General features: G+C 45.5%; 1 protein-coding gene across 1 annotated transcript; it reads right to left on the bottom strand.

Moving 5' to 3' along the window:
* Positions 1-171: 171 nt before the first annotated feature.
* Positions 172-17,892, bottom strand: LOC119433547 (alpha-1,3/1,6-mannosyltransferase ALG2-like). Its single transcript, XM_037700796.2, is given in 7 exon segments — positions 172-1,197; positions 3,159-3,194; positions 3,197-3,361; positions 5,179-5,368; positions 8,590-8,730; positions 11,561-11,781; positions 17,759-17,892. Coding segments are annotated over 7 exon segments (1,302 nt in total). The 5' UTR covers positions 17,805-17,892; the 3' UTR covers positions 172-694.
* Between the last annotated feature and the right edge of the window lie 2,108 nt (positions 17,893-20,000).

Here is a 20,000-nt window from a genome sequence, read left to right as displayed (position 1 = left end):
CTTACGGCAGGCATATTGTCTTCCCCCATTCCTGCCCTTTCTTGTTTGCTGAATTTGGTTGCTCCATGAACTGAAGCCGTATTTGATGGTCAATCTAGAGTGACCAATCTAGGATACGGCCTCAGCAAAACCACTCTGCAATTATGAAGGTATCTAAACAACCAAGAATAAACGTTTTGGGCTGGTTGTATCACAATCATATGGAAGGAGATAAAACGGCCCTAAAGGACAGGAAGACTTGAGGACTGTGCACTAGTGCTGACTAGGAGCCACAAGTTGCACTTTGACAAAATTGTTCTTTCGCTTAGGCTTATTTTAGTAGGCACTGATCTTACCCAAACGCTTCATATTAGACTGAAAATGTAACAGCGTTATATGCAGACAAAAAAAGTAGGCAGGACTGCTGAGTCAATTTCCACGGTTGATATGCTGTGAAACAACCATGGTCTGCAGTGCAAGTTACAGTCTGTAATAAGAATTAGGAGAAAGAGTCAAGGTGGCTTTCAAATGGTGGGCGAAAAAAACCACACTTAGTTGGAAACGACATCTGTTTCTACAAAGCGGACGCGATTTCCCTGCTTTATCGAGTAGCCCTTCGGTGCCGTTTTATCTGCCACGTTACAGCCGTTACTCAAGAACACCAATGAACACTCAGAACGCCGGGACAAGAAGTGTGACGCACGGGGGTCGGTCGTTACCGATGCTTGTCCTTGCTGTCCTCGAAGGCCACCTCGTGCACCTCGCGCACGAAACGCTGCCAAGAGAATAGCTCCTCGGCGCGCTCCCGGCCGCGCTCGCCCATCTCCTGCGTCAGGCTGCGGTCTCGCGCCAACCGCACGAGGGCGGCGGCGAATGCCTCGGGCGTCGGGTCGCACAGCAGGCCCGTCTCGCCGTGCACCACAGTCTCGGTGGGTCCGCCGCTGTTGCAGGCCACCACGGCGCGCCGCATGCACATGGCCTCGACGGGCACGATGCCGAAGTGCTCGTTGGCCGGCGTGTAGACCACGGCACGGCACGCGTGCAGCAGGAGCAGCTTCGCCGACTCGCTGGGCGACCGCACGAAGCTGACCCGCTGCTGCACGCCCAGCTGCTTGGCGAGGGACGCGAGCTCGTCCCAGTGCTCGACATTCTCGCGGCACTCGGGGTCGTAGCCGCCGGCCATGATCAGGTGCACCGGAATCTCGCGCGAGGCCAGCTCTGCAACAATTTTACAAAATTTCTTTGAGTAATGGTGTACTCTACAGTCAAACCTGGTTATAACGAAATTGCTCTCAACCCCAGAATGCCTTTGCTATATTTAATACAGTCAGCATCCGATTTTTTGTACTCCTTAGGGGCCCGCGAAAACGTCCGAAAAATTGGGCAGTCCAAAAAAACAAATGCATGGCTTTTACTGCCCCCAGGAGCTCAAATCGCCACAGGCACGTCCGAAATAGCTCTGAAGCCAGCACGCTTATTAGGTGTATCGGTGCTCGTACTGTGGCAGGCGATGGCGGGTGCATGCATGTATAATTAAAGAATACATAATATGTCCCATGATAACTGCCTCTTCCCACTCTTGGTATGCTTCACCGCGTAACACTGTTGTATTGAGGCGAAGCTGACACTTGGGAACCGGCATTAGGCATTGCGTCGTGCTTTCCTATAGCTTCAAAGCCATTGGCGAGGATTGCAAAGGCGGAGTCGGCACCATTGCTAACGGCGGCAAATTGTTTTAACGAAAAACATGGCACCGAACAGCAAGAAGCTCGGACGCCGAAGTTTCGCCGAAGAACGCCGTTTCGAACCTGCAGTCATGGCAAAAAGTCTGGAAAATTGGACGGCGAAGGGTTTTTGCGTCCGAAATTTCGGATGTTTCAGACCTTTTCAGATGTATAAACATTGACTCTATGGGGTACCGAGGCGGTGCCGAGAAGGTGTCCGAATTATCAGGCATGTCCGAAAAATCGGCCGTCCAGAATATCGGTCATTGACTTAAGCATATATTCGTGACACGTTATCTTCACAAAATACCTTAATTTTACTTGATTATATACAGTTAAACCTCGATATAACGAAGTTGGTAAAATTGGCAATATTGAAATTTCGTTGCAGTCGCCGATTAATGTTTCTTACACGGAAGAGGCTGTAAATTTTCAGAATTATCAGGCAATGTGAAAAAAGCACAGCTGAATGAGAAAAAAAATTTATTTCGGTGAATTTGAGAGTCGGCGATGAAACAATACGGTTTCACGCCGTGCTGATGATATCTTCACATCGGCGGTACGAAGCGAAGTCAGCCACATTTTTGCGTCCACTCCAACCCCACGGATAATAGTGTCACTATGAAAAGAGGTGGCAGCAGGGAGCAAATGCTTCGTCTGCCTCTTGCTTCATGCGTCTCCGAAACTCGAGATTACACCAACCTCCAGTACTAACCAGCGTTAAATGCTGTGGTGCAATCTGGCACGTACAAATTAAAACACTCAGCAGCTTTCGCTGGCATCCTAGGTCTACAGCTTTAAAAAGAAGAAAAAAAAGGAAAATAAGAAAAAAAAAAAACATCTGACATTTAAAAAGAAAAAAAAAGGGCAAGAAACGACGAAATAACCCTAATTTTTTGTTCTAATTGTTTGAGATGAGACTAAGTGAAGGCTGATTTGAGCATTTATTCCTTGCTGCCACGTCTGAGTGCTAGTAGCAAGAGCGAATTCAAATCGAAGCGGGCGGCCTGGGTGCTGCCAGGTTGCTAGTGCCTGTCGCCGGAAGCTGCGGCACGGACTACTAGGCGACTAGCGAAATTTCCCGGCAAGCAAGAAACCGGCAACGCGAAAAGTGACGGTGATGGGCCGCCCCCTGCAACGGCCAATCTTGTCACTCGTTGCTGTTGCTTGCTGCTCAAAAAATGCATGCATGTGGTTGCGGCTTGAAGGCTTTAGAGATTTGGTTCCATGAAACTCCGTCGACTCAGAGCTCTGATTACAGACTCAATGGCCATTCAAGCTGCCTGTGTGGCAGTGCCTGCTCGGTTGTCGAGTTGATCAAGTATCAGTTTAGAGGTGTTTGGAACAACTATTACGTGTATTAGGCCATGATGAATCACATAGAATAGGACGAACTGATTCAGAATAATCAAACAACCCCACAGTGTGTGCTGATGTGCTAAAAGCTGCACTCACCGACAGCGCGTAATGCCAAGGCAAGGTTCTTCTTCGCTCGAAACGATTCAGCGAGAGGAAGAGAGCACCCTGGGGCTTGTCGATGCCCAGTTCCGCCAGAGTTCCCTCCAGGGGGCGCTCCACGGCCGAGAGGCTCGCCGCCGGGTAGAGGACGCGCAGCTGCACGTCGGCCAGCCGGGGGAACACTTCTCGGAACACCCGCCCTGCAAGCCACAGCACAAACACCCGCCTGGTGTTACTGTATATTGTCATAACCATACATGGAAATAGACAATGACAACGGAAAAAGCTCAAGGGACATTAGATAGCTAGTCACACTAACTTGAAATGTGAAAATAAAGAAATCTGGCAGTTTTGCCTGAAGGGTAAAGCATTAACAGCAATAGGAGGGTTTAGCGTTGTGTTTTAACTCATTGAACGGTATTTTAACTGTACGTGGATGTGACGTGGCACGGCGCAGCGTGCAAAGCAACTGCTGCTGGGCAGAAGAAACAGCGCCGCGGCATCTACCAGGCGTCTCGCAACGCTGGCGACATAAGAAGCGCCGCTAGTGGTGTTGGAGGTGTCACACCTCAATGGCGCATGACATGAAACCAACAGGAGACCATCGGCGTTATCAGCACTGAGTTATACATAAGATAGCTGGGTGTTTACTGTCCACTCCCACTCAGACCAACGCACACATACAACGCCCATGCCAAGGCAGCAGATTAGCCCAGGGAGTGTCAGCCAGTGCCATTCATGGCCAAGGCGGCAGGTGCGGAACATCCTTTCATTGCGATAGCCATTATATGAACACCCCAGGAACATTTCTGCCGTTGTCATCACCGTGATGTTCTGTATTAAGTCTAAGGGCGATAACATTGTCGCTGCGCGGTATGCTATATATGCGAGTGAAAGTATGCGAGGGTGAGCAGACGATGGTGGCTCAATCTCGCGCGCAAGGGAGGAAAGTGGGGAGGAAGTGCACCATCTTCTGTCGCGCACAAGGCACCAGGGGTAGGTGAGGGAGGGACGTTCTACTCTGCCAACAGCTGCGTATGTTGAAAGTGATCTGCAATGGGGACAGAGTGCTGATGGCTTCGTGCACGCTGTGTTCTCACTGCTTAGTTCGAGCCGTTGCGAGAGGCAGCATGAAGGTCAATTTGCTCGCTGCTCCTGCAGCACTTTCTCAGTGCAGCGTTTTGACAGCAAGTGTGCACGGTCATAGAGTGAGATGTGTTCATGTTTGCTAGTGCGCACATGACACCATGCCTGTTAATTTAGTTAGCGAATGTTTACAAGTTTACACGGCCGATAAAACTACAATGCTTACTTCGTATAGCTGTCTACTAATTTGCTATCGTAATTGATGCTTCGTTTTCGGGCGAAATTTCAACTTTTTTTACTAATTAAAAAAATCAAACCTCTTAGATGACCTTATTCTTCCTGCTTTTTGCCCATTGTCATGTGGTAGTGATGGCAAAGAATCCAAAACTATCAATATTGTGAGTCAAGAATTTAACTCCTTATTGAGCGAACTTGTGCCCAGACCACTGCTATCGCTGGCATGCAAATGTGTCGTCACGTGGCATTTCTAAAATTTGACATGCATTTTTTTTTCCTTTGGCAAAAATGATCACACAAGGCTTAGGATGCCTTAAACGCTGCTACTGATCATTTCTCGACTTCCTACGCAACTCTTGCATTAATGCTTTATCAAATAGTTAATAAAAAGTTAGCCAACATCATTAATTATACTTGCCAAATACATGACTGCCTTGAAAAACGCATATCAACATACAGTGATTGCCGATCATGTGAAGCCCTCAATTACTTTTAAATTCTTGGCAACATTTAATTGGGACAGCTGGTACACAAAAGCAGGACTTGATGCCGATGCCGCACTATGTCCGTATATTTTCTATCGCAATAAAAGCATAGATAAGCTGTTTTTATAGCATGGTTCTTCTAAGACACATGCACTATTCCTGGCGAATGCACTGTGGCTTATCCACTGCCCTACAGTGCAGGTGCTCACCAGTGAAATGGCTGTTGACGAGCACAGAATCCGCAAACCCCGTGCTCCACTGCTCGAGTGCGTTGATTGGCCAACGGTAGATTCGCTTCAGCAAGCCACCTGGCTTCGAAAGCATCAGATCAGGGAAGTGGCAGTAGAACACGACCCGGGCGTTGCGACACAGCCGGAGAATAGGCACGCACACAGACACCTGCGCAGGAAGATGAAAGGCACGACTTTCTTGGTGAAAGAGGAAAAATGGCCATCCAGCCAAGAGTACCATGAACATGAAACTACAAACGAAGCTCATACAGTTGTCTCCGAAAGCCATGGAAGCAATCTCGGAGGGAGCATTACGTCATGCAGCCAGTCGTCGCAAGCCAACTCTCTGTGCAGCCATCCCCTTCGCTTTTTCTCTCTCAGAAAGCCGGCACAACGCGTGACTCTCGGCGGACTTGTTCCAATGTGCTTGGTTCACTGTAGGTTCTAATCGACACACACTTGTCCGGGTGCTTTTCCAACCGCTCTGTGCACCATTTTCTCCTGGTTGCGCAACTTCAGTCACTTACACTGCAACATGTACAGTCTGTTTCACACTTAGGGGGAATCTCGGAGCGCATTGCATCGCGATGCGGCGAGCGCTGGAGTCGGCTGCCGGAAGCAGCTCGCGAGCTCGCGCAGGCGCACACGGTTGAGGCGCGTTATCTTGAACCGTGTCGACTGCTACGGCGGAGCACGCTGGCCGCATCATCGGGAAGCGTGCTACTGTCAAGGGTAGTTCATCGTTACTGCGGGCATTGAGCCGATAATGTTAACTAAACGTTGTGCGACGCCAATGTCTGAGCCTTCATTGGCAAAAATGGGGTTCTACACACTTCTTTTGACAGCACGCTTCCTTTGTTCTTTCGAAAGGCCGAGGTACTGAGTGCGTGCACGCATATTTCTTCACTGCATGTGCGACCGTAATACGTGGCGACAAGGAGACACAAAAATGTGCGCACAACGTTTAGTTAACATTACCGGCTCAGTGCCCACAGTAACGATGAACTGCCCTTGACATGTAGCACGCTTCCCGCCGATGCGGCCAGCGCGCGCCGCCGTAGCAGTCGCCCCCCCCCCCCCCGGTTTAAGATAACGCGCCTCGACCGCCTGCGCCTGCGCGAGCTGTTTCCGGCACCCGACTCCAGCGCTCGCCGCATCGCGATGCAATGCGCTCCGAGATTTCCCCTAAGTGTGAAACAGACTGTACATTTATCATCACTTTTGCAACGTGGAAGCCACACTTTGCTGTCTCACCCGTTGTATTTTCGGAAGAGCGTGCGCCGAGTGCGGCAGTGCAGGATGCTAAAAGTCACCACAACATAGTCACATGTTGAGCTGACTCACTTGGCTTCAACTGTGTTGTGCCAATGGTCCCTCCTAGTTCTTTCCTTCCTCCCTGCAGAAAGCTTTACGGTTGAAGAAATATTCCCCTTGATCCAGGGACTGAACACGGGACTTTTTCGAAAAGTAGAGGAAGATTCATGAAAAGTAAAAACTGGTCTATCTGCGATTAGCGAGAAGCTACAAAGGAAACTTGGGAATTGTGCTTAAAGTACTAAAAAGAAAAAAACTCTAGGACGGAGCATGCAGTCAGGAAGCTAGCCTCTGCAAGGCAACCTCCTCGTATGGTGCCCCTCCAGCTCACCGGGGCCCACCTGCAAGTTGGCTCTCGCGAAATCAGCCCTACATGATTGCCAGACCTTTCAAGGCAGTGTTTGGTTCATGGTAGCTCTTGGTGATGCCCTCGTCACAATCTGCCCTTACCACTCACTCTCCAAGGTACTCTCTGCATGATCGGCAGTTAGAAATGACCGCTTACCTATCACATGGTTTGGGCCTATTTCCCATCAGCTTTTTCTTCATATTTTTTATCACTAGGCTTCAAAATTGTCATGTAATGCTCTCTCCTAGTCCTTCCTCCATGGCTTAAAGTAGGACGAATCATGTCGTGTGAACTAAATAAATGCACATGCATCAATGAATGTGTGATTCCTAGACACAATCTTTAAGTGTTATCGTGGTGCACCTTGCTCATTCCTTAGTGTGCAAGCCTGCCAGCGAAGAGACTGGCCACATTTACTGAGCTGAAGCAGCAACGTTTCAAGTTACGGTTGCTGCAGCCAACCTAACGGTGACACTTAATCGCACTCAACTGCCTGCCATGCAAACTGCTACAGTTAGAATAATCAGTTTGTATCTTTTACGACTATTGTGCACTAAGTGTTATCCACAAAGGTCCATTATGCACTACACTCCCTTAAAGTAATCAAATTAAATTGCGGAGTTTAATGGCCCGGAACTTCACAGTGGGTTCATGAGGCACGCCATAGTAGAGGACTGCAGACTAATTTTGACGACTGGGGGTTCTTTGACGTGCACTGAAAGGATGACACACAAGCATTTTGCATTCCATCCCCATCCTAATGAAGCCACCACGGCTGAGAATCGAACCTGCGACCTTCTGTCAGCAGCGGTGTGCTATAGCCACTGAGCCATCGCGACAAGTCACCATACTCTGTCTCATCAACTCCACGCAGTGCAGTGAAGGCTAAGGCTCGTGCTAGCCAATCAGCAACAAGAGCCAGCTGTGTGTGCCAGAGACAAGAGGAGGGCTTGCCCACCGTGCACAGGTGATCTTCCGTGAACCTTCCATACAGTCCGTGTTGCACAGACAGCGATCAGAGCTGGACAAAGGAAGAGCCTTTGTTTCAGTCCTCTTTTCCAGTAGCTCTCACGACACTGCAAGAAGTTGGTGAGATGGCTTGGAGTCAAGCAAAAACGAATTTTGGCAGATCTGATGCAGGTGTCCAATTTGTAGAATTTAATGGTGCACTCTGCTGACCATAGACAGACATGTAAAACTGTACAAGAACTTGGATGACACATGGTTCACATCACCTGCAAAAATTTCTTGCTTAAATTAATGGCCAAGCCATCTACCAAATACAGAATGTTTAACAAGTGCAAGACATACAGGTGCGTAACCAGGCAAAAGACCAACATGCAGATGACACACAGGAATGTGGAGACTTTGGATAGTCGCTGTTGAGCTAGAACAAATAGCATGTTCAGAGCAACTTGACCGAACTATTATTTCCTGTCATCCATTATGCTATGTGCCCGACCACAATAGCACTGAAGCATACATTCAAAGAGAATGGGAGAAATAAATGCAAAAAAAAAATTTTTTTTTTCACAATGACTGGCGTTATTATATCTTCACATTCACTTGTACATGTGAGCAGACGTGACTAATTCACAAAACACCTGCCAGAGTGAGTTCCAGAGCAACTTGCAGCCCAATAAATTAAGCATAAGAAGCGTCGTTACCATTCTCTTTTCATTCTGTTCAGCCATAACTGCTATAGAATTTGATTGTGCAGTCCTCACCTGGTCACATATGATGACGTCGGGCTGAATGTCGCTGAACCAAACCACGTAGAGGGCAGCCACCATCATACGCAAGTACGAGCACAGAGCATAGAAACGTCCCAGTATCGACCGGGGCAGCCAGTCACCCACCACCACCACCTGGAAGACGGCCAGTCACTAATGCACGCTGCGACTACACACTTCACGCTCACAAATTTCTCCCACCAATAGCGACTCCTACGAAACTTACTAGAGGCAGCTTTGGTGCCAATGTCTACAGAAGCAGGAAGTACGGCAGTTCATCCAGCATTGGGTAGCAAACGTAGGTCAAACCGGAAGGTGTCCAAGTGAGAGATTGCGTGAACATACAAACTCATTAAAAGGAACACTGAGCAGTGCTTTGGCCTTGGAACATGTGTGGATGTTCACATCTGTTTGATCGGGCCTGTGCACTAAGCAAATACTGTGGAGGAGGCGTACACCGTCAAAAAAGAGCTTCTGCGTGCGTCAGCACACCTTCAGTTTTATTAGTACTATTGGACAAGAAGATTACATATTTCGCCAGCTAGATTTTTTTTTTTCTGTCCCAAGTCTTGTCACCTGCCATATCCTTGTTATCACTGTCACATTTACTTATGTTTGTTGCTGTTGTTTTTTTTGCTTGGCAGCTGTCTAAGACTGTTGTCTGTTTTCCTAGTTTTCTTGGTACTTTTATCCATCCGATAAACTGCACTTGGCTTTTCACGACTACTGCTGGCTGGCTCTTCTTTCGTTCTTTATGATCTGATATCCTTCCACCATGTATGTACATAAGTCCATCCTGTGAGTAATCCAGCAGTTCATAGCTAGTGCCTCTGTTGTTTTGTTTTTCATTAGCCCTGTTGTTGCATTGTTCATTTTTTTTCAGAATGTCACTCAAAAGCTAGCTTAACTTTGCACTTGTGTTTTATACATCGACTTGCCCAACTCCTGCAGTCACGGTGTTCCACATTTGTGGATGCGAATTTTTTTTTAACCGGTTCTGTCTGGTACAGTGGCAAGAAAAGACATCTGCAGAAATTGAGCTGCAGGTCAACTGATGCCTCTGAATACTCAGTGTTACTTCGGTTCACTTCAGACGGTACTTTTAAGCGTCCTTTTAAGCCACAAGCATGAAGATCAGACGAATCCATGTACTAACCATCATTCTCGTGATATCTGAACGATCGTAGCACCACAGCTCCCTCTGGTTAAGTAACTGTCGAAAGCTTTACGCCTTGCACCACAAGCCATGCACCCATACCAGCTTAAACCATTGTTGCTAGTTAAGGAAAGGAACTTGACAGGTGCCACTAGGCCTGCATTTGGCTTCTTTTAGAGATCCGCCATTTTAATACTTGTCAGTACGCCAACACGCTACGCACTTGCTGGGAATGGGCACAATGCACTCCATTTCCCTAACACTCTAAGTCGTAGCAACATCCCATTTTCCTTTCCCCTATGCCTTAGAAAGACTGGACCCCTCTGCTGCAAGAGGCACAGGAACAACTGCTGGTAGCCGAAATACAGTTGAAGCTTGTTATAACAAACAGGCTTGTGTGCTGAAAATCGCAGTTCAATACGTCCGGTAATTCAACATACCCACACTCACCTACAACAAACTTAAAAAAAACTTTTGGAATGCATTCATTATATACTGATTGATAAATTCATATTACAGAAAATTAACCTTGACAACACGGATACAATAATTTTGATATAACAAAGAAAACAAAGAATTATCAGATATATCAAAGTACATCTAGAATGTTTCTCACCAATATAAGCATGTGACAAATACACGCTTGCAAATGAATTTTATAAAGAACGAAGCTATTTTCGTTCCAGATATGACTTTTTATAAAGAAGTTTGACAGTGCTATCTAATGCAAGTAAAAAAAACAATAAATGTTGCCACACAAGAATGCCTGCGGAGATAGAAACATTGTTCCGGCCAGCAGTTCCATGTACTTCAGTGGTGTCTGGGTTTAAGCCTTTAAGTGCAGTGCCCGAATGCGGTTGTCTGCGTGGCGATGCACACCGCTGGGCGTGCTCGAATAAAGCTGTGTCACACTTTCCACAAATTCCCCGCCTTTCTCCAGATGAATTCGCGAATGTGAAACATCTGAAGACTAGTCATACCACCTTACATTGAAGCTGGTTAAACTAAAATTGCACACCAGATTTTGTTCTTGTACGACAGATGGCACGACAAAGCTTGTAGACTGTCAGCGTTGCTCGTCTCTCTCATTTCTCAACATGGCGGAGCAGTGCAAAAAGCCCGCACATTTAAAAAAAATTATGCAGTGATTCGAGAACTTATTATGAACACTTATTCAGAGGACTTTGATGTTGATTACGAGGTGTATTCAAGTGACAGTGACATTGGCAACGTAGAGGCCACATTGCCTGAGGAGCACTAATCGCCCTAATGAAATTATAAATAAGCATGTCTTAATTTTTGTTCTATATCGAGATTACGAAACTTGTAAAACATTCAGCAGTACAGTGCCAATGAATAGCAATTGAGTTTAAAGCCAGCTAATGTGTTACTAACATTAAGAGACAGGAAGGGTGTGGTGTGGATCAGAGAGCAAACGGGCATAGCAGATATTCCAATCTGGGCAGGCCATGTATTGCGTAGGACGGATAACCGGTGGACCGTTAGAGTTACAAAATAGATACCAAGAGAAGGGAAGCGCAGTCGAGGACGGCAGAAAGCTAGGTGGGGTGTTGAAGTTAGGAAATTTGCAGGCGCAAGTTGGAATCAGCTAGCGCAAGACAGGGGTAATAGGAGATCACAGGGAGAGGCCGTCGTCCTGCAGTGGACATAAAATATAGGCTGATGATGATGATGACGATGAATGCGTTACTTGGAAATGAAATTTGCGGCACTTTGGAAAAAAGCCCCTTCCAGCACGCAGCGTGCAGAAATGCCCTAAACGCAGAGCACCCAAAGAGTGACGACAACCTTGAACTGGTCACCGAGCGTCTCGGGAAAGCAGTGGTTCGGGTCGTGGTGCGTGGTCACAATGTGGACGGGGTTTCCTTTGGACCGCAGTGCCAGGCCCACGTCCACCATCAGCCGCTCGGCTCCGCCGACGCCGAGGTCGAGGTGCACCAGGCACACCTGCTGCTCTGCACTGTCTCCGCCGCCTGCCATGGAAGAGCGCTGATGGCCGCCGGTCTCGGCTGCGCAAACACACGGGCGCCACTCCATGTCACGCCACGACTGCCACACCACGAGTGCACTATCGTGCTCGCTACCATGACTGCACACAATAACCGCATCTGCCAAGTTTCCCAAATTTTTGATAAAGTTTACGAATTTCGCTCATTTTACGATTCTGCATCGAGTTTTATGAAAAAAAAAAACAGTTCTGTTTGTAGAACGGTTTCGCTGGTCGTTGCGGAAACGTTTTGTTAGAAGTGTTCTTATGGTAAAAGGACACAAGAGGGACGCTTGCTTCAAGCTAGTACCCCTCTAAAATTAATTACATGGCAGACAAGTTTCTGAAGCAGTTGCTGAAAAAGTCACGGTAATCTGAAAGCAATGTGCTGCTTGTCACTATTTGTTGCGCCAAGTTTGTTGCTGCTTATGAGCGGCATCTTTAAGCTAAAAAATTAAATCACCTTCAATAAAGTGCACATGTATTCCTGAAAAGACATGTGCTAAGGGCAAGCATTTTCAAAATGCATGCAACCCCACTCCCTTACCCTCTCTTGCTTTAATGTTGTGTCAATAGACTTGTACAAATTTTAAACTTCACAGGTTGGCAGGTATGCATACCATACCATAATCTTTACAAGTAATTAGCAATTGGTGCCAAACATGGCCAAATGAGTCTTAACGTTTCGAAATCTGCCCCACATGACGCTCACACGAAAGAAAAACCCACTGGTGCATGCTTATGTAATTAGCAATGCCTCAATTAAAGGGGCATAACAACATAAGCATCCTGGTGCAACTGTCTCAAGTGCAATGAAATATGACTATCACATTTAAAAATATAACTTTTGCTGCACTAAAATGACTCTGGCTACTGAAGCACTGCCTAAAACAATGCACTACCAAATGAAATTGGTGGCATATACGTCCTTAGTAACCCCGCATCCTGTAACCCATGCTCAAATATGCTGACATCGCGTGAAACCCCCGACTCACAAATGAATATTGCTCGCCTGGAAAGCACGCTAAATAAAGCTCATTTCATATATGGCTCCTGCCACCAGTAAATATCTGTGACCAATCTAAGAAATCAATCTGATCTCCCTACACTAAAAAAAGAAAAAAAAGATTATGATGTTTTCACATGCCAAAACCACCATCTGATTATGAGGCACACCGTAGTGGGGGACTCCGGATTAATTTGGACCACCTGGGCTTCTTTAACGTGTACCTAAATCTAAGTACATGGGTGTTTTCTGCATTTCGCCCCCACTGAAATGCGGCCGCCGTGGCCGGGATTTGATCCTGCAACCTCGTGCTTAGAAGTCATGGCGAAAATTACACAGCTTGGAAATGATACTTAACACTGACAACAGTCAGCAAAAGCTTCAATTCGGCGCTCGCATGGAATCTAACAAGTCTGGAAAGAGATCAAAACACAACACAACCATTCTATTGCCCAAACAAAAGAATACCGATTTTCATTTTTTTTCTTATAACAGTGGCCAAGCGGAATGCACTGCCAGACGATATGAACACACCTACCATGGAAGCATTTTTGTCTGTATTGCACAATCACCTCCAATACTGCAGATTTGTGCGTTTGCTTAGCATAATTTTTGTTATATTACACTGTACACTCGCGACACGTTACAAATGCCTTATTTTTTTTCCCCCGCATTAGTTCTGAGCGACATGATTTTATAATAACAGTAAAGCACGTGTCGAGAACCTTACATGACGCTATCATATTTTCTTTTCACATGGCAAACTGTGCATGTGTGCATGTTACCCTTTGTTATGTCTTGTGGCTTCGCAGCGACCTGATTGTGGAAATTTATACTTTGCGTTAACACTCCTGCCTCGGCTGTCAAGAGGCAGCTGACAGTACTGTAATAAATAAAGCAAATGAATGAATGAATGCAACACTGAGGTGTCCTGTCATTTAAAGAGTACTGACACGAGCATTTTGTGTATCGCTTCTTTTTCAAAACTTTTTTTGGTAGCTGTCAACTCCATAACTACTGTACCTCAAGAGCACCTCAAATATTCAATTGCAACACCTCTTATACAACCCGCTCCACCGAGCCAAGTGTAGCGTGGCTTCAGTGTAGCATGGCTTAGCAAGGCACGTTAAAGGGGAGACTACAGTTAAGCCTCAGTATAATGAACACTGATATAACGAATTATCGGATATAACGAAGTAAATATAAAACTTTTCTCACTGATATCACTGTGTAGCAAACGTATGCTTATAATGAATATAGAATTTAAGAAAGGTATTTTCGTTTCAGATCCGACTTCATTATAACCAGATCCAACGGCATTAATGTCACAAAGTGGCAGTGGCGGTCATGTGACGTCACAAACAACTCAAGAGTGCCACTGTTCGTCAACCGGTGCTGCAGTTAACTGAAGGCCACACAATCACCGTGCAGTGAAAAGCTCCCAAATCAGGGGAAAGCACTCTCCGCCTCTTGTCACTTTGAGTGCTTGAATGCACTAGACTTTCGGCAGCACGGTAATAGCGTGTGTGCACACATCATTGGTGTCTGGTACCACAATTCTGTGACATAAGGTTTCAGTGACAGCAATAGTCTCCTTTTACACATCCAACGCCATGCTGCACTTGGCACACATTTCGAACTGGTTGCATTGAAAGGTAACACGAGTCATTATTTTTCTTGCACTCTCGAGGAATCGAGAGTGCAATCACTGGGTTGAAAGCTATCCAGTAAAGGAATAAAAAACGAGACAATAAATTTTCTGCCAGTGATTCTATAAATGTCGACTGCAGCAAAATTTAACTGGATAAAATGGTTATTGCAACAAGAGTATTTTGCAGGTAGACTAGATGAAGCGGTTAAACAAGCTGGCTCGTTGAAAACCGACCTAGCGCGAACCACACGATCGTCAACGTCTTCTTCCACACACTCGCTGGCACAGAGCTGGTGCCGATGTGCTCCGGTACATTATAAATAAGTGGCGTATGCTATCGAAGCAATCTTGGCAAAGCTACCAGGTCTGGTAACTGACCAATTTTCTTATAAACAGCCTTTAGATAGCGCCTAAGCAGACAACGTGTGTAGCAGGTACAATGTGAACCCCCGACCATGGCCTTCGAGATATTCAGCACGCTGTTGGCGCTGCCTGGTCTCGGAGGTCACGCCAAGGCACAGCACTGGTTCTCAGCGTTACGGGTTCTGCACCATTTCCAGCTAATCAATCATAATGGTGGCATTTTTTTTCTTCTGTTTCGGTACCAAACTGAAGTCATATCGTGGCTATTAGTTTTACTCAATTACAGCATTACAAGATGCTCGAACACTAACTAGCCCAGTTTCTCCTTTGGCTCACCCCATTTCTGCAACAGCTGTGATCGCCACATGCAAGCGGAGTCAGAAGAAACATCTGAGAAGTGCCAGCCTTTCTATTCTTACTGCGACATGAATTACACTCTGTGTCATGACGTGACTGCAATGTTGATAACACCAAGGTACAAAATTTTGATCCACCTTTAGTATCACATGAGGATATCTCACAAGCATTTCCCCAACATTCACAATTGCTAAGCGCCGTCCTTTCACATGCTGAGAAAAACATGTGGTAGAGTTTCTACAACTTTAAAGATATGTTTCAGTACCTGGACTCACCTGTAAATGCGCAATCTTCACTAACATAAAAATTGTTCAGAAACTAACGACGATGACTGTCAATGTAAGCAGATATCCTGAGCGAGCGAACTAGCAAGCGAGAAAACATTTTTTTGCCAAGCGTTCCACTAACACATCTAAACCTGCAGACATGTCAAAGCTCACACACAATATAGTCCGTCCGTGCCAAAGAGCGAAAAAGTTGGCGTTCGGTGACTAATGCGCCTCACCACTCCACTGCACCAGAGTGGGCACACACTGCACCGGTGCCTTATCGAAAGTCTACCCACCAATCACCAACAATGAAAATGGGTGAAAGAGGCAAAGCTATTCACTTTAAAAGACAACATTTATTCTGTGTCCATGCACAGCGATTGCTGCATATGTGGAGCCAAAACATACTCTTGACAACGTTTTCTTGCAAGACACAAGTTATCAACGTGGATTAAATCTGTCAACCTTGGTGTTATCCCCGTGAACAGCACAAATTAAGAGTATCATTTGACATCATACCATGCCATCATCCTTTGATCATTGAACAATTTATTGTTTGTGAAGATGATGCATGGGGGTACAATAATTGCCAACATTTCCAATTTCATCCAAATATAAATATAGTGAAGAGCAACAATGATCAAAGAGTGAAAAGCTCCAACTTCTAGATTATTTCCCAAAAAGGTGAATAAAATGTATCTATTTATTTATTTATTTTTGTGCACATCATTTTGCACATCATAGCCCAATTCAGAGTTAACTCATGATCAAATATATGCAGACCAAAGGTTCTGGACAAAAATAATACTGGATGCCTTGGCATGTAAGCACTATACTGATGACTGCAGTTCAGACTTAGCATTGGAAACATCACAGTGCATTAGTCAGTTTCAATCGATAACTCATAACAACTCATAAGTTGTTAGTTTCAGTGGCCAAGACATTCAGATCTTTTTCCAAGAGCCCCTGTTGAGCATACTTTTGATTAAAGTTGTACAATTTGTTTTACAGTCAGTGAAAATATTCATGAAATACCCTTTATGCAAGGCGTATATGCATAACTCAGCTATATACCTGTACGAAAAGTTTAAAGTTACAGAAATGTAAACCAAGAAATAATATACGAGCACTTGAAGCTCACTGCACAATCAGTAACAAGTTCATTGAACGGCTGGTTTATGGAAAGGAAAGTAACAATACTGTATCACAGATCAACTGGTCTTGTCTTTAATGACACTGGTTTAAACTGCAAGAACAAGTGCACCTTGCACCTCGAAGCGTAACTGGACGAAATATTGATAGATCTTACACATGCTTGCACTAGACCACCTGACCATGGCTTTTGCTGTCCATTTTATTCATCTGTGGACAGGCAGTGTCAGCAAGTATACACAGCAATGCATTAATTGCCTAATGAAGTCTTTTGTTCATCTGAAAAACAAAATTTTCAATGTGTTGAACAGCTTTACATAGTAGCTGTAGAATTCTGTACAACTCTGGCTACATCCTTCTGCCAGTGCAAACAGTGGTCGAACCTGAAGCACTGCTATGGGTTGCTTCAAAGACACTCTTAACAGAGCCGTGCATCACAGCGGCCTACACACCGTGGCAACACTTGCACAATCCTCCACACTTCCGTCTAGAGCACCAAGATGCAGAAGAATTGACAACTGTGCGCTGCTGGCCGGTTTTAGAAAAAATGTTTATGGGCAGTGGAACCCACAAGGTCGCCTGCGCAACACAGTATTCAGCCTGTTAACGTGAGCTTGGCAGCTTCGGTGTTAATATCGTTTCCTTGTAACGCGCTCGAGCACTCTATACAGAAGTGTGAACGTCTGTGCTCGATCCCAGAGGGTATCAGAGTGATCCACGTAGCACTTTGACTGCTTATCGCGAATAGCAGTGATACAATTGCACCGACCGAAAGTCCAGTGCGTTTATTACTATAATAAACACAGGCGAATTCTTAACTGCAGTTAGATGTGCTCATTTTACATTAAAACGCTCCCTCAGAGTGCCACTAATGTACACGTAAACTCGAAACTTGCGGTCGAGGCGTTTTTACTTTCGGTCATGCAAGAGGAGCCGGCACGTTCCGTAGCATTGGAATATCTCCCGGTAAACGCTAAAATACTCCTGCTACGTCACCCGATTGCTGATCGGCCAACGCATTGTGAAACTTCGCATTTCACGCTTTCAATCGCAAGCCACGCCGATGTTACCAAAACAGAAACGCAAATGCAAATCGCAGACATGAAGGGATGTCGTAGCCGACACGTCAAATTACGCATCAACAAGCCGCCGTCACATTTGTTTTTGCTGATAGCAGAGTTTGTAGTCGACATTCTGGTACCTGAAGCGCTTGAACCTCTTGAGGTACCTTTCCTGCGGTCTGGCATCTCTCCCGTCTCACAAACAGCGTCGATAACAGTAACTAACTGAACTGCTGTTACTGCATCAGCGATGATGTGGACGCAGCCATGTTGTCTCACGTGGACTTATATTTTGGTGCGCGTTTTAATAACAAATAAGAATTTCTAGTTCAAATAGGTTTCTAATAAATGAGTTAATTTTTTTAGATTTACTGACAACGTCATGTTAAGTCAGAATGTACACCATATATAACACCTTTATTTGTGTGTGCAGTTTCGTATCTGTCGTCTGCATGCACATGGTCAAGTTTGGTCAAGTTGACGTTTGCCAACTTGAGCTTACCACGCTTCTACAAGGCTACCACGTTCTTACGTTGGCCTCTTTATTCTATGCGTTGGCTTTGCTTTCATGTTGATGTGACATGTAGCTCTTGTTCGCTCTCTATGTTCAGCTATACTTACCATTCGAAGTTATTGGTTGTTTCTCTATCTTGTTGTTGTTGTTGTTGCCTCACAACATGGCTTCATCTTAGCGGTCCAGCTGCTTAACATTTTTTTCTTCTTTTTTCTCCACGACGCTCGAGTGGTTATAGTCACACAATTGCGCAGATGATGCTCAAGATCTACAGATTAGCCTCTGAGCCATCATTCGTGTCTCCACAGAAATATGCATAGCGTTTAATTTTGTTTAGGTTGTAGTTTAGGTAAAATATTCTAGTACACTCTACAGGTTTTCCCGCTCAATTTAATCCAAGCGCCACCGAAAATAATCCAGGTGCCAGCCAGTTTAATCTGAGCGCCAGCATTTTTAATCCAAGGGCCAGAAATTTAATCCAGGCGCCACCACATTTAATCCCAGCGCCATCCGAATTAATCCGCGTGCCAACTGATTTAATCCTTGCGCCAGCTATTTTAATCCAAGTGCCACTCATTTTAATCCCGGTGCCAGTCAGTTTACTCCTCTTGGCAATTGATTGAGGAACGAATAATTCTTGCAAGAGAAATCGTACCAGGCGTCACGAATGCCGTCTATTTATTGACGTCATCACTGTATTGGTGTCAGCACTAATCTAGCACAGATTCCACGCATCAGTTTCGTCATGGCTGCTTCAATCACCTAAGTGTACTTTGTATATCACTCATTTCCTTCCTTTTCGAGTCGCGTTTCCGAGTGACAAGAGTGACTCACATAAGTGAGTCACCATCGCGACACACATTGCGCTACTCGTGTTGTATCATGACATGCGATTTCCTTCTCTATCGTCACGCATATTGATCGAAATGGATTGCAAGGGTAAAAAGTTGCTCACCATTACTCAGCCACTTATCACTAAGCGACGCATGAGAACTCACCAGCTAGTACTTTAGCACGCACTCCTATACTCCCGACATGCATATCAAACGAAATGGTTCTGAGACGATTACCGCCTGTTGTTGAGTTACATGATTAAGTGACTAGTGACTCACTCGACGTCACCACCGTCGCTCCCAAGCTTCGCTCTGCTAACCTGCCGACATCCATATCAAACGAAATGGTTTTCAAAGGGCAACATCCTGCTCACTATCACCCTGTCAAGTGTCATGATCACTAGTGACTCACGTAACGTCATCACTGTTTTTACCCAACCTTGAACTCTACTAACCTGCCGACATGCATATCAAACAAAATGGTTTTCAAAGGGTAACAAATTGATCACTATCACCCTGTCAAGTGTGGTGATCACTAGTGACTCCCGTGACGTCAACACGGTTTTTACCCAACCTTGAACTCTACTAACCTGCCGACTTGCATATCAAACGAAATGGTTTTCAAAGGGTAACACAACCTGCTCACTATCAACCTGTCAAGTGTGGTGATCACTAGTGACTCCCATGACGTCATCACGGTTTTTACCCAACCTTGAACTCTACTAACCTGCCAACATGCATATCAAACGAAATGGTTTTCAAAGGGTAACAACCTGCTCACTATCACCCAGTGAAATGTCGTGATAACTAGTGGCTCACGTGACGTCACCACGGTTTTTACCCAACCACAAACTCTCCTAACCTACCGATATGCATATCAAATGAAATGGTTTTCGAAGGATAACAACTTCCTCAATATCACCCAGTGAAATGTCGTGATCACGAGTGACTCACGTGGCGTCACCACGGTGTTTGCCTAGCCGTGAACTCTTATAGCCTGCCGACATGCCTATGAAATGAAATGGTTTTTAAAGG

Source organism: Dermacentor silvarum, chromosome 11 (assembly GCF_013339745.2).
Source record: "Dermacentor silvarum isolate Dsil-2018 chromosome 11, BIME_Dsil_1.4, whole genome shotgun sequence".
NCBI classification, from domain to species: Eukaryota; Metazoa; Arthropoda; class Arachnida; order Ixodida; family Ixodidae; genus Dermacentor; species Dermacentor silvarum.
This window is presented reverse-complemented; position numbering and strand designations above follow the sequence as displayed.